The sequence below is a fragment of the Carettochelys insculpta genome, chromosome 1, assembly GCF_033958435.1.
Source record: "Carettochelys insculpta isolate YL-2023 chromosome 1, ASM3395843v1, whole genome shotgun sequence".
In the NCBI taxonomy this organism is placed as follows: Eukaryota; Metazoa; Chordata; order Testudines; family Carettochelyidae; genus Carettochelys; species Carettochelys insculpta.
Genome location: NC_134137.1, coordinates 51,906,767 through 51,922,721, shown reverse-complemented (window position 1 = coordinate 51,922,721; position 15,955 = coordinate 51,906,767). Strand labels below are relative to the sequence as shown.

The following is a 15,955-nucleotide window of genomic DNA, read 5'->3' as shown; positions in this document are numbered from 1 at the left end:
TTAAAAACCTATTAACTTGATTTTTAACGAGTGATATTTGGAATACAAGAGAGATGCTCTAAGAATTTATCCAAGTCCAGACTGACATGTGAGCTCATGGATTGTAGGATCTTCCATTAATATTGTTACACTATTGAGATAAATCATATGTTTTGGCCTAAACACTGACATTGTCCCTCAAAGATTTCCCATCTGTTGCTAATACTGTATTTAATCCATATTTTATGCATTTTGGACCCTTTGTGTGTTTTCCTTGCTGCTGGTTCTGTCTGCTTTGGAGTGTAAAATGGCACCTGTTTATAGCATTAAACCATGCAGCACACTGTCTGCTGCTCATCCATTTTTATTGCGCTGCCAGTCTGCTTCCTCCGCCTCTGCACTAACACAGATCAGTAGCTTGGGAGCAATTTACCTCCTTCTAACACCACAGATGCATTCTCACTCTTTCCGTCACTGCTAGAAATCAACCCACAAATACTAAATATCATACTATTTATAGGTCTTCACGTGGGGGCTATAAAACGTCTTGGCACTTACTAATGTTTGTCAAACTGGCCATATTCATTTAACATTTCTAATATTTGGATTTTATTGAAAAAAAAAACTAATTTACGACACGAAGGGCAGCTCTACACTAGACCTGAAAGTTGATTTCAGAGATACAATTCTAGCCATGGCAATTGCTTAGCTAGAATCAGTGTATCAGAAATCAGCTTTTGTGACTGTCTTCACTAGGGAAGGTCAATGTACAACAGTTGACTGCTGACCCCAGAGAGGTCGATTTCACGTGTCTTTACAAGATGTGTGGAATCGAACTGTGGAAGATCAAACCTGATAAGGTCAGTCTTATGGAAGTGTAGATAAGCCCTAAAAAAAAGCATCTAACAGGCAGTAGATAATACCTCACAATATATTTGAATGATGCTGTTTATCAACTATGTTTTCTGACCAGTAGAAAATGGAAATGTTTATCTTCACAGTGCGACTTCCATTATAAAAATGAGACAATGTGGATGAAATAATATCTTTTATTGGACCAACTTCTGTTGGAGAAAGAGAGAAGATTTGAGCTCCACAGAGTTGCTTCTTCAGGTCAACTTGTCTCTTTCACCAGTGCAAGTTCGTCCAGTAAAAAGTATTGGCTCACTCACCTTGATTCTCTTGTGTCATCTGGGTAATGTGAACAACAACACTGAAAACAAGATACAAAGTAAGTCCAGTTCCCGGTTCTTTCCATTGCTTTGTCATCTTAACCTACACTACCAAGTATTCAGCCTTTTTTCCCTCCTCTCTTGTCTACATTACTGAAAACATTCGCTGGTGCTTTGAATGTATTGTGAGGGTTCACCTGTAGAATTTAACATATAGTTCAAGTTTTGTACAATATCAGACATGGATCTCACAGCCCATAATCTCTAGGTTCCACTGAGTGTAATGGAAGTAGCCACATGGTTGAGAGCTGCTGGACTGGACTCTTAGTTCTTTGTAAATATTAATTTACTTCACAGTAATAAACATTTTCTAAGCTTTTTTCCTGCTGTAAATTCAGATTGTATATTTGAAAAAAAAGGGCCTGTGTTAAAGTTAAAAAAAAATTAACAGCTTTTTTTTCCTGATATCACTTGTTTATTTTGAAGGTCCGGCAAGAATTACTGGAGGAATATGAGCAAGTGAAGAGTATAGTCAACACACTAGAGAGTTTTAAAACAGACAGACCTACAGATATTCCTGTATCCTGTCAAGATGAACCATTTCGGGATCCTGCTGTTTGGCCACCTCCAGTTCCTGCTGAGCACAGGTAACTCAAAAGCACTCTGGGGTAGTTCATACCTTAACTCCAACATCCATCTCTCTTACCTGTGAACAGATGGCTTTTTTACGAGACTCTGCTGCTACCTAAAAAAGAATTCTGCAGTTCAGATATGGGGGTGGTGTTTGAGGAAGAGAAAGGGTTTGGGTGCAGTGGTGTGTGTTTGTGTGGTCAGGCCTCGGTTTGGCAGTTGAGAAGGATGTGGATGTTGCTGTGAGTGACTTTCTTGATTTTTGGATGATGTCATGCTAAGAAATGTACTTGAACAACTGTAACATCCAACAAAATTATTTGTGTGTGATATTATAAATGCCTTGGAATCATTAAAATTACAGATTGAACTGACATATCAAATCAACCAGTCCAGATCCCTGACCTTGTAGGAAGCGTTATTTACTAGCCTGAATAGTGACTGTTTTTGAGGTCAGTAGTGCTTAAAGTATGGCCTAAGGAACATAATATATTGCCTGAAGCCAAGTTTCAGGCACTGTTTTGGTACTGAAGGAAATCTGCAGACAGAGTGAGGCTTTCCAGCTCTAGGACCTGATCCAAAAGTCCCCATGTAATCCCTGGAAAGACTCCCATTGAATTAATTGGCTTTATATTAGGCCTCTAATGTAAAAAGTTACACTAGAGACTACTACATGAAAATGTTACACATTGTGCTTAAGGGATTCTTTAAAAAAAGTTGTGAGTTGCTCATTTTGTTGCTTTGAAGGAGTGGTCAATTGCCTGACTTTTTTTTTTTTTTTTTTTTAAGATTTTGATGAAGTCCTTGAGACTTCCATATGGGGTCTTAGGAGGCTTTTTTGCCAGTTGGAATTGAGGGATACTAAGTAAAATATCTGTATCTGTTTTAGATTTCAAAAACATCTTTCAGCTGAAAGGATGCTGCTCAGCGGAACTGGAATATAGGCACCGGTGGAATAGACAGCAATGTAGCCAAGGAGGAAGGGCGTAGTTTGCTCAAAGTGCTCTTGGGATATTTGTTGTCTTGCAAGATATTATTGAATGATGTACAGCCAAGCTTGCAAAATTGGGAATTCTGATTCCCAATGCTCTACACAATTTAGGAAAGCTGGTGCCTGGTTTTGGTAGCACTCAGAAGCAGTTGCTAACTAAAGGCTATTTTGTGGCCTATATGAAATGTTTGGTTTTCATAGTGCATTACCTAATGGACAGGGGTCTGATTCTTTATGACTTTACACCGTGTGTACTCATTTATCCCCTGTTCAAAATAGGTGTAAAACATTACCATAGCTTGCAGTATCATTTTCCCCATCTCTACCCCATTAGAGTGTTGTGAGCGTCAAGCTAGTGCAGTGACTTCAGAGCATAGCCGTCCCAGGCATAAGACAGTTTGGGGCAGTGTTTCCAGGGGCTCTAATCCAAAATAGGTTCTAATGTGTGTGGACGCACTATTACAGAATAAGTTTTGCTTATTTGGGGGCTTCCCGGTAGAATAGACTCATTATTCCGGAACAGTTTATTTTAGAATAACTCTGGAATAAGCTATTCTGAAATAACTGTAGTGTAACCATATGCCTAGAGCCCAAGCAGCATAGAGCTACAGTTCCTTCTTGTTAGTAGTTTTTATTTGCCTCATGCCTTGTTTTCTGAGCTGCACACTCAGCTGATGGAAATAATCCACTTGCATGACTGATCTTCATGTTTGGAATGGCAAAATAAATGTATTTTGTCCTCTTTAATGTTCCACGATAGTCCATCTGATATCAGTGGACCTTCCATGTTGGACAGGACATACCATACCATGCTGCTTAGTACAGCCACTCAAATATTACCTTACAGGATGGGATACAGATGATAAAAGTATGATTAACACGTGCAAGCAATTCTCAAGCATTCAATAAAATCTAAACACTTTCTAATAATTCTAATACCTAATTTAACAATACTAACCACCAGATTGGTTCCAGGTACATATTTGTCAATGTTTAGTTTAGACTTGGGACCTTAGCAACAACATGAGCTGGCACCTGGTCAGCCAGCGTCACAGTAATCTTGAATGTTTGCAGCCAATTTGGGGATTTTGGATGATAGGCAGTATAAAGTGCCAAGTGGATTTATTTATTTATGTTGTTTATGGATCAAACTGTTTCTTGGCTTGGGTTTAGTCACATAAATGAGAGAGGTGACCCATCCCAGCCAGTCAGTACAATTCGTAAAATAAGTTACTCTCGTGCAGCTGCAGATTAATAAAGACAATTACTCTAAATGATAGCAACTCTTCTGTTCCTGTGCATAATGAAAAATCATTTGAAGTAAATAGTTAGTAATCACATCTGGTTTGTGAAAGTGTGCAGGCAACTTTTGAAAAATAATCTGTCAGGAAAGTAGTTGCATGTTTTGAACACTGGTGACAAAAATAAATAAAAGGGATTTCTCAGGGGGAACATTAGTTTAAATTGGTTAAAACCTGGCCATATATTTTGATTCTGACCTCCCAAGCAAAATTTATATGACCTCTCAGTTTAATCTGGAACCCAAATTTTGTCCCTCTATACCAGTGGTTGTTTCCCATTGATGTCAGTGAGAGGTGTACAGAGGTATATGAGAATGCAGTTAGGCTCTATCTAGTCCTAACTTTCTGGAGAATTTGTACATGTTGACACTTTCACAGGAGCGAATTAAATTTCAGAAAGGATTACTTTTTTCTTCTGGTCCTTTTCTTAGATATTGAGGCTTATCAGTAGTTCCTAGCTGACTTATTTTCAAGAATTTCTTCTATGATTGTTCTTATGGGGCTTGTGCTTTTGAATATAGCATAATTTAGTCTCATGATTAATACTACAGAAAGCTGAAATTCAGAGCCTGAATCAGAAATCTGATTCCCTTTTTCCATGATATTGTTGGGTTGATCATCAGTACTGAGTTACTTGTATTGATCATTTGGTTTTTGATAAAAAATGCTTCATTGTTTGTCACCCATTCACGTGACACTGATTGACAAATGGAGGAGAATGAATAGAAGATGGCATTTTGTGCCTTTGGACTTCGACAATGATTCAGGGGAGGTAGTGAAGCACTAAAGCATTGTCATTTAATAAAAATGCTGTGAATGATATATTTTCTTGGTTTGCCAGGGCTCCACCTCAGATAAAACGTCCCAACCGAGAAGTTAAACCTTTGAGGAAAGAGTCACCGGGGTTGCAGCCGCGAGGGCCTATGGGCAGAGCACACCCAGTATCAAAAAGTGAGAAGCCTGCCAGCAGCCGAGAGAAGGACTCTAGAGCTAAAGGGAAAGAGGACAAGGTAAGAACTGAAGGTGGTGGGGAAGGAGGAGGGAGTTAAGTCTGCAGAGGTAAGCAATTCTTCTAAATAAGTAAGCAAACATTTAAGTTTTCCTGTGCAAGAGCAATGTGGAGAGTCTACTTCAGATCATGGACAAAGCGTGTACTACAGGTTGATTCAGTTGTACTATCACCAAGCTGAGTACTGCTTTAAACTCTGAGCACTGTTTTCAGTTAGGAAGGTTTTTTCATAACAGCACAGTTTAATGTAGCTTTTTTTTCCCCTGGCTGTTTCAGCAAGTTTATAGGCTTGATTCTAATTTCCTGTATAGTAGTGTAAATGAACAGTACATAGAAGTGAGATCAGCAAGATTCTTTAGATATTAATCAGTTTTATTAGCATTCTGCAGAATTTAAATCAAGATAAGTTAAAACAATTGAGATTGTTTTATGAAGTCTTCCGTGGTTTACAGGTGGGGTGTACCAAAAGCATACGGATTAAAAAGACAGCCAAGCTTTTTAAGAATCTTATAATTAGGAGATCATTATAAATAACAAAGCAGTTAGGGTGCATCTACACGTGCATTCCTCTTTTGAAAGAAGTATGCAAATGAGGGAAATCGAAAATGCAAACAAGGTGCATATTTGCATATTTGGCACCTCATTTGCCAAATTTATTTAATGGGAAGAAGGATTCTTTTGAAGATGGGGGTTTACTTTCGAAAGAGCAGCATCTACACTGGTTTTCTTCTTTCGAAAGAAACTCTTTCGAAATAAGAATATGCAAATGAGGTGCCAAATATGCAAATATACATCTTTTTGAAAGAGGAATGCAAGTGTAGACACACCCTTCGAGGAAGATGTTTCTATGAAAAGCACTGGGGATGGGAACACTGTTTTGAATTAAAATGGACTGGGAATGGAAGTTATTTTTTAAAAGGTTTGTTGTAAAAAGAGAACACTAGAACGACTGAGGGGAGGATAGGAACTGATTCACCAATATGTAACTGTAGAAGACATTTCAGAAGGAATGTTTTTGAGAAAATAAAATGCATGTGTGAAAAATCAGGCGTTTATAACTGAAATTGCCTTACAACCTTAGCTGTGGAGTCACTATCAGGAATCCACAGAAGCCATGGTATAAATCAGTGGTACTCAGACCTCAGCTGTTCAGAAGCCACTTAGCCAAAAGAGCCGCAGAAGTGTGAATTCATTGTTTTGTTTACTCTTATTCATAGTACTAATCATATTTAAACAGTATGACAAGTGAAATATTTAACTTTCATATACATATATATTGTTGTCACAGCAGATAAGTTAATAACTTAATTGGTTAACATAATGAACGCATCCTGATTGGTTAACTACATCACAGAGTGTTTTTGCCTACTCTGACTCTCTGAGTGCAGAGGAACACCCTGAGTGCAGAAGATGGGAGCCTGCAAGAGACCTTAAAATACTTTGCCTCTATAAACTTCTGCTTAAAAGCTTCCCAATGTCACAAATTCCCTGACCTTGAGTAGCTGCCACCACCCAAGCAAGAAGACCCCTCTTGAGAACCCCGGAAGACATGCTTGGGATGTTTCTCTATGGGGTAACCCCAAGCTCTTAACCCTCCCTTCTGAGAGAGCTTGAAAACAAAGAGGGAGAAAATAAACTGTATTTTCTGATGGTTGATGTTTCAGTCTTGGGCAGGCATGCATGCACACATGCCCTTCTCTAGGACACAGGAATCAAATCACTGCCTTAAAAAGGTGATCTATTAATAAAACAAAAGATACATGTGATATAGCATACTTGGTTACTAAAAGTTAGAGCAACTAAAGAAAAAGAAAAATAGGGTAGATTAAAGCACAGAGATTACTTCCCTGGGATTCAGTATAAAAGTTACAGAGTACAGAGGGGTACATCAGCCAGCCTGAGAAGTCCTGCACCAAACCAAAAATAAAAAAACCCGCTGATTTCCTCTGACTAAACATTTTCTTTTTACTTACATATCTATATGCGCAGATTTCCTTGAGGCCTAGATATTTACTGAGTCCTCCAACCCTGGTTCAGGCTTAAACCATCTCTTTGTCTCTCTCCTCCCAGCTATGCAAAAGAGAGACTCTCAGCAGTTAACTGCTTCAATTAAAAAATCACCCTCTTTCTTCCTATTGTCTCACATGGCTGCTTGCCAACAGAGAACCCACTCTCTCTGGTTTTAACCCTTTACAGCTAATCATTCATGACAGTTTTAATATCATGTGCTGGACAGAGCCCCAGGAGATGCACTGAAGAGCCACTTGTGGCTGATGGATTGCTGTCTAAGTATCAGTACTGGCATAAAGAGTACAAGACTGGAGCATAAGAAGATGACTACTTTTGTGAGATGCAGAATCTTACCTCTTTGGAGCTCATGGCATAATACAGGCTGTGATTAGTGAGTTAGTTGTCATAGTTGCACACTAAATACTCAGGAGTGAGAAAGGATTTGTGAGAAGAATCCCGTGTTGTCAAGGGATAGAAAAAAATGATTCTTGTATCAGTATTTTTTGATTTCTCTTACCAGTTTTATTCTTGTCTGCTAATGAGCACTGCTGTCATTTTGTGTTTGGAAGGGAGCTGAAATTAGCATACTTGTTTTTGTCAGCACGTCAATTGACATGAGATCAGTTGCAGCTTATGTTCCATTTATTTTTAAACCTTATTGGAGTAGGGCATATGATGATTAAAATTCTTTTGGCTGTTTGACACTTGTTGCTATATATCCTGCTTCTCGATAGCATGCAGAGAGATTTAAAAAATGACTGAACATTGTGTTTTAGAGGGGATTGTCCTGGTCTCATTAGAAATTGTAAAGATAAGAATCTCATCTAGTAAGACATTGGTGACTGACTGTTGCTAGTTCTGGGTCGTACTAATGCTCATACATAGATATAAATGCTTCTTTTTCTGGAGGTGTAGTCAAAATCATGTAACAACCTCATCAAGCTGATAGTAGGCAGGGTCAGGGAGTTTGTCTTTTATTTGCCTACAAAGTAATATGCATATTTACGGTGCCACATGATTAATACTTCTACCTTGATAGCCCACGCCAATAGTTCTTATGCGCCCTCCCTCTTTTTTCCCCCAAGTGTGGCTTTTTCTCTTCCTTTACTGCCCTGCAAGCCTCCAAGCTGGTTATCATGGTGCCCTGATGTAATATTATGTGTAAGTTCAGCCTTTCAGCCCAGTGGCTAATTTCAAATAGGCAGCATGTGTCTGTTACTAAGGTTGTATAGTGTCCTAGGAGAATGTTTTGGAATACTCTGAAAATTAGATTGTCTTCTTATAGGGAAGCCTCCATGAAGCTATGCAGCATAGTTCTACTGACCTTGTACTACAAAAGGAGATGCTATTATGGCTGGAAAGGTATTCGGAGCCACTAATGGTTCAAATAACTCAAATCTTATTTGAACAACTAATCCTAAAATCTGAGTAACCCCATTTACATTAATAATGGAGCTATTTGCAAAACTAATCAACCAGGTAAGGGGTTCAGAATTAAGTTTATTTGTAACTACTATTAATCACTTTGTTGCATGTGAAAAAACCTCTTCCAGGCAGGGACCCATTTTGACAATTCAGGAAGACTGGGTGACCCAAGGCAATTCAAAAATGGTGGCGGGGTGGGATGGGAGAAAGCCAGGGTGTGGGGAGGAGAGCAGAGCCGTAACTAGCTAATTTTGCGCCTGAGGCAGGAATATAAAATTGTACCCATTCATGTTTACATATTCGTAAGACTATTTCATAAAAAGGGGGAAATATATTAATAAAATAATAACAGTACATTTACTATAGTTAGAGTTGTGGTGGTGGAAAGACACTCATCTCCAAACTGCTCCCGCCAGCTTAAAGTGCACAATCAGGGGCTAGGGGAGTCACACTCGGGGGCTAGGAGTCACTCACAGGCTGGAGGGAGGTAGGAGAGGCACAGGGACTCCCATGGCGGGAAGCAGGCTGGGGCATGGTGCTCCAGCCGACTGTGCCAGTTGCCAGGGTGCAGGGGGAACCCTAACCCCTGCAGCTGGAAGCTAGCTGGGGCGCAGAGCCCTGGCCGGCAGTACCAGCTGCGGGAGCCCTGCTGGGGGTCTGTGGGAACCCTGCTGGGACCCCATCTCCTGCAGAGGTTGGAAGTCAGGGAGCTGATCATCTCTGCCTTCCCTCCCAACCTCGGACTCAGGTCCCACCTTACTTGAGCTGGGCACTGCTCCTCAGGTACGCACTTCTCTGCCCTGCAGCTGAAATGCTCCTCAATTTAACTGATTGGCTTAACTGCCTGACAGCTGTAAATCCAATTAAGAAGTTGAGAACCACTTCAGGAGCGTGAATGGCTTCTTAATAGCCACTTGTGGAGCTGCTCAGCCCAGCCCCCGACCCTTTTGGAATGTAATTGCGACCCATGTGAAAGTGTACAAGGCTGTAGTCCTGCCCAGTCTCCTGTATGGCTGTGAAACCTGGACCTTGTACAGAAAACACATAAACCTGCTGGAGCACTTCCACTCACGCAGCCTGAGGTCAATACAGCACATTCGATGGCAGGACAGAGTTACGAACTTGGAAGTCCTGGACAGAGCAGGAACCACGAGCATCGAAGCCATGATTCTGAAAGCCCAGCTTCACTGGACAGGGCACGTCATACAAATGGAGGAGTCAAGAATCCCTAAGCAACTCCTCTATGGTGAACTCTCCCAGGCAGAAAGGAATCAAGGTAGGCCTCTCAAGAAATATAAGGACTGTGTAAAGGCCAACATTGCTCATGCTGGTTTAAAACCAGATCAGCTAGAGCAGCATGCAAAAGACCGAACAGGCTGGTGTGCTCTTGTACGACACGCGTACGACAACTTTGAAGAGCAACAACGCATGTGCCTCATTGATGCTTGTGAGAGGAAGAAAGCAACAGCAGCAGCCGCACCAACAGAGCCAGGACAATTCCCTTGCCCCCACTGTGAATGCCCATGCTGTTCAAATCTTGGACTCCTCAGCCACATGCGAGTCCACAACTGATGAGCCTGTGCAAGCTCAAAACATCATCGTCAGACACAATGGACTACCTACATAGCCACCTGTGGAGCTGCCCAGCCCAGCCAGCGACCCTTTTGAAATGTAATGGCAACCCATGTTTGGGTCCTGACCCATAGGTTGGGAAACCCTGCTGTAAATATTTCAAATCTTGCTTTATTTCAGGCCTGGATAAATAACAAAATACCCTGTTCTGCCAAAGTGATACTCAAACTATAGGACTTCTTTTTTTGGGTTGATTTATTCATTTCATTTTTCTGATTTTTTTTAAGCAATTTCTGAGTTTTATGTAGTGTCCAAAAATGACTTTTTATATATTCTGTAATGAGTGTATCTGAGATACATTACTCATTATGCTAGCATGTAATGGAATGCGTAATCTCTTCGTAGTGTTCCCTAGGGTGCTTTATCTTAGTACTGTTTCAAACAGCACTACTGTTAAGTGCACTAAGGAACTTTACTGTGCAGGGTCTACATAGGCCAATTAATGTGCAACACATTATTGTGCTTTAGAAATTATACTGCTGTTGCCCTCGTTATTGCTCCATGTCGATGAGCCTCTAAATAACTATGTCCAGTGTCTTTCCATTGTTTATTGGATAAACACTGATTTCATTTTTATTTTGTTACACCTGCCACAACTGTCCTTTTCATGAAAGGTTTATTCAGTACCTTCCTGCCAGTACTCAAGAACTTCTGTGGTACTTTAATTTCATTATCTCTGCTCTCACAAAGCCTCCCTTAAAACAGTGGGCCATGTGCTCCCACTGCTATCTCCCCTTCAAGGTGATATTCTTGGTTGCTGTCACCTCAGTTAGATGGGTCAGTGAATTGGTGGCTATGATGGCTGACCTCTCTTACGCTGAATTCCACCCGGATAAAAGATCCTTATGGTTACATCCTAAATTCGTCCCTAGAGTCATGTTGAAGTTCCGTCTGAATCAGCACATCTCCCTGCTTGTTTGCTGCCCCAAATCACAGGCCCCTTGCATGCAGACACTCCAGGGTGTCTGCGGTAGACCGGTGTTTTACCTCCACAGAACCTACTTCTTTTGCACATTGCCAAAACTGCATGTGGCCTTTGCTCACTGATCAGAGGCTGAAACCCTTTTCTCCTAGTGAATCTCCACATGAGTCTTTGGGTACATCTGTGAATGCCACACACAATTCAACATTCCCCTGCCTGGAACCACAGCACATTCTATGCAGACACAAAGAGCCATGCTGGCCTGCCTCGTGAATGTCTCATGGCAAGAGGTATATTGTGCAGCTACTTGGCACTCCAGCCATGTGTTCGTGGCCCACTGTGCCATCACACGAGCAGCGGATACTGAGGCTGCTGTATGCCAAGTAATGCTGCAGATTGCACTTCCATGGTGATCACGGCTCACTAATCACCCACATAGGGAATACATACGGGGATCATCACTTGAAGAACAAGAGGAAAGTACTTAACTGCATCCAGCCGTTCTTTAAGATGAACCTCCACCCACCCCCAATTCCATGCGGCGGATGAGACTGCGCTACAGGAAAAGGAACGCTGCTGAGAAGTCAGCTTGTACGGCCAATTATATCCTCTTCTGCAAGCATGAGGGGATGCCCTGTGCATGTGCAGGTCAACAGACATTAAGAAACCTCCAGTTATAGGAAGTAACTTCCTCTTTCACCGCTACTTCTTGACTAAGATTGTCAAAATACGTGGGAAAAGTGGCGTTTAGCTCGAAACTAACTCTATGGCTGCAAGAAAAGAACTTCAAATTAGTTCTCTCAGAACGGATGTTTAGAACATGAGGCTCTTAGCATGCCAGCTGATGTTCAATGGCATGTGGAGGAGCTCAGCCCCGCCCCTCCTCTCCCCCTCATGCAGCACAGGAAGGGGCTAGAGAACAGGGCTAGGGCTAGGGCTGGAGCCCCTGCTGTGAAGGCCCCCTCTGCAGTGCTGGGCTGGGGCTGCAGCCCCCCGGAGCCTCTGCTGTGGTGCAGGGCTGAGGCCAGCCCAAATGGCAGAGGCCTCTGTAGCACGAGCCCCCTCCAGACCCCTCCAGAGCAGGGTCTGGAGCCCTGTGGGGTGCTGGGGCCAAAGGCCCCCTCAGAGTTCCCAGCATGGGGCTGGGGCTGGAGCTCTCCTAATGCCTTCACTACAGCATGGGGCTGTGGATGGAGTCCCCATCACAGAGCCCTGCAGAGCCTGAAGCAGGTGGTTTCTCTCCCCGCCCCCGTGGGCAGGGATGGGAGTTGGGGTTCTGGGCAGGAGGGAGGCTGCAGGAGCAGGTTAAGGGTGTGTGGTCTGGATGGGAGACAGCGTGCAGAAGTGGGCAAGGAGTGGGAGTTTGGGGTCTGGATGGGAGGGAGGGTGTCGGAATGGACTGGGGTTTGTGGATTTGGGTGGGAGGTAAGGTGCAGCAGTGGGTTTGGGGTTCAGGAGTGGGCTGGAGGCGAGAGGTGTGAGTGGGAGGGAGGGTGCAGGAAGAGTCTGAGGATGGGGGTCTAGGCAAGAGCAGGGGGGAGAGGGAGGGTCTGGGCAGGAGTGGATGTAGGAGTAGGGTTGGGTGGTCTAGGCAGGAGGAGTGGGCAGGAGCAGGGTCGGTGAAGGGGGGGTGGCACTTATCTTCCTGTAGTGTTGTCGCTGTCTCCTCCCCAGCCGGTGGTGCCCCCACGGCCCAGGGCCCGCAACAGCTCTGTGGTCCTGGCTGCTGGGGCTCCCTGCCCATACCCAGCAGTGGCTCCCTGCCCAGGGCCATCAGCGACTGGGCTCCCAGCCTGTGAGGCTGCCTGCCAGACCGGCTGAGACCACAGAAGCTGCCAGACCAGGGAGTCTGGGATAAGAGACGTCTAACCAGTACTAAAATCCAGGACATTTTTAAGTATCAGAGGGGTAGCCGTGTTAGTCTGGATCTGTAACAGCAACAAAGGGTCCTGTGGCACCTTACAGACTAACAGAAAAGTTTTGAGCATGAGCTTTCGTGAGCACAGACTCACTTCATCAGATGCTGGTCATGCAGATTACCAAGACCAGCATCTGATGAAGTGAGTCTGTGCTCACGAAAGCTCATGCTCAAAACTTCTCTGTTAGTCTATAAGGTGCCACAGGACCCTTCGTTGCTGTTACAGGACATTTTTAGATATTTTAAAAATCCAGCCAGATGGAGATTTGAAGACCGAAATGGTAACTCTCTGCATCTGTTGTAAGTAGGACTCTTAGTGACTTTAAAAAGTATCACCAGCACATGGACCGTACATAGAGGCCAAAAGGTCACGTTTTGGCACTCCACCGCAGAAAGCTTGCAGACCCCTGGCTTAGCATATTAAAATGAGTTAGCATGTAAATGAAAACATATAGTTGAGAATTCTTGTTATGCTAGCAGAGTGCCATCTTGTAAAAGCTGTGTGCAAGAAGACCGTGGTATGAAGGAGAGAACCTGTAGCTCTCTTATATTTTATTTAGCATAAGAAAGATTGATTTACTGATGCAGTTATTTGCAGACAATATTTGTAGTGTCTTCCAAATCCTTTTAAGTGTGTCCTTTTATACTGCCACCCTGTGGTTTTTTATGGTAATTATATGGTTATGTAATGGTCTGATCTTAATACAAGAGTACAAATAAAGTTTTGGTATGCTCCCAACATACAGCAGCTGGGCGGATGGTTCTCTGCTGTTATCCATTTTTTGTTCTCCCTACACAGATCACAAGTTTTCTTCTGCAGCATTTTGTTTATCTGCATACCATTGTTTTGCATAGCAATAATCTGCACTCTGGTTTGCCCAAATGCTGGAGAACACCTCAGATATGTTATCCAGCCCTGCTGCTTTCAGTCACCCTTCCACTGCACCATGAGCCTACTGAAGGATTCCATGGTTTATTGCTTGGCTTAATCTTGTTTGCATTTAAAAATCCTCTTAACAATCAGCTTTTCAGGGGTGCAGCAAATCCTTCCACTGTGTTTAAAACAAAAACAGCTCATTATGAGAAGCTGTAAACACCTTTTTGTCACTGTGGATACTGTTGTTTTTGCTTGTATAGGTCGTTTAGATACTTCTTTTATATATATTATACACACATCTCCTAGAACTGGAAGGGACCTTGGGAGGTCATTTAGTCCAGTCCCCTGCCCTCTTGGCAGGACCAAGCACTGTCCCTGACATTTGTTTGCCTTTATTGGCCTCCTCAAGGATTGAGCTCACAATCCTGGGTTAGCAGGCTAAAGCTCAAACCACCGAGCTATCCCTCCCCCTAGAAGTTGAGCCATCCTGGGCATAAAGGGGATGTATTTTATGTGTCTTGTCTTATAAAGTCTCTTCTACACTCTGTGTGTGTGTGTGAGAGAGAGAGGGAGAGAGAGAGAGAGAGACCAACCAACCGCCCTGGTGTAGAAGAGATATTCATCCACACAAAAGGTGGGAGCTCAGCCCCCCTCCTCCTCCCCTATGAAGCCAGGAGTTTGCTCAAAGCCATGCCACCTGTGGCTTAACAAAATACCAGCTAATGCTACCAACCAAACACCACCTAAATGGCAAAGCTCTACACCTTAGTTTATTTGTTAATGATGCTGTTGTAAGTAAGACTATTAGTGACTTTAAAAAGTGCCCCGGCACTCGGACAGTACATAGAGGTCAAAAGGTCAGATTTTAACACTCCACCTGGGAAAGGTTGCTGCCCTTGTTCTACACTGTAGGTCCCTTCTCAGTTTCTTTTCTTCGTGACAATCATTTTGATGGCTGTTTCTGGTCCCAGTGCAACTTTCTGCTTGGTTGCTTTTAAGAAAACTAAACTGGATTCAATTTTGTAATAAAAGTGAAAGTTGAAAGAAGCTAGAGGAAGGAGCACAGATCATTGGTTGAAGGGCATGTGGGCGAATGGGCAAAGGGAAGGGACTCTTAAATGCCTCTCGGCTATTAACTTTCTCCCCTGCTAGCGCATTTGGTTTTCTGGGTCCCCTCCCTATGCTACCTCTGTCTCCTTTCCAAAGGTTGCTTTTCTGAGGCAGCTGGGATACTTTAATCTTGTTAACTGTGCTTAGTCTACATCTACCCTAGAAGATCGATCCACTTAGGTTCGATTTCACACATCTAATATGGACGCACAAAATTGACCCCTGTACTCCTAATGAGACGTGAGGAGTAAGGGAGGATGATGTGAGAAACTCCCCCATTGACCTTCCCCACTATGGACAGCCAAGTTAGCTGAGCACAGATACTTTGATGCTAGCTATGCAGTTGCCGTAGCTAGAATTGCATGTAGGCATAGCCTAAAAGGCTGTGTTAGGAGCTGTAAACTGACTTTAAACTGCAGCAAGGGAGGTTTAGGTTGGATATTAGGAAAAAGTTCCTAACTGTCAGGGTGGTCAAACAGTGGAATAAATTGCCAAGGGAGGTTGTGGAATCTCCATCGCTGGAGATATTTAAGAACAGGTTAGATAGATGTCTCTCAGGGATGGTTTAGACAGTACTTGGTCCTGCCATTGGGGCAGAGGGCTGGACTTGATGGCCTCTCGAGGTCCCTTCCAGTCCTGGTATTCTATGATTCTAGGATTCTATGATTCAAATGCAGCTGAGCTGAGTTAAAAGAAATGCAGCGGCTCCTCAGGCTCCACTTAGCTCTGCTCTTGGGTTGGGAGGGGAAGTAGTTTCCGGTGAAATATTAGAAGGGGAGAATTAGAAGTGTTACTTCAGAGGAAAAATTTTGCTTCCCCCCCATAAGATCAGCAGAGCTGTGGAACTCCTCATTTCGGAGATTATGATCAGTTTGGACCGTAGGCTCTTTTATCCAAGTTTTGGACAGTTCTGAACACACCAGGTGCTCCTTCAATTAAAATAATGACTAGACTAAAAGCAGACTTTCCAACTTTCTAA

General features: G+C 43.0%; 1 protein-coding gene across 5 annotated transcripts in view; it reads left to right on the top strand.

The window, feature by feature from the left end:
- Positions 1-15,955, top strand: part of KATNAL1 (katanin catalytic subunit A1 like 1) — a 60,698-nt gene that overhangs the window by 21,556 nt on the left and 23,187 nt on the right. For all 5 annotated transcript variants that reach the window (XM_074986059.1, XM_074986044.1, XM_074986053.1 and 2 more), the window contains 2 exons: positions 1,638-1,798; positions 4,915-5,083. In XM_074986059.1, the coding sequence (XP_074842160.1) occupies positions 1,638-1,798; positions 4,915-5,083 (330 nt within the window). The remainder of the gene's footprint in view (positions 1-1,637; positions 1,799-4,914; positions 5,084-15,955) is intronic.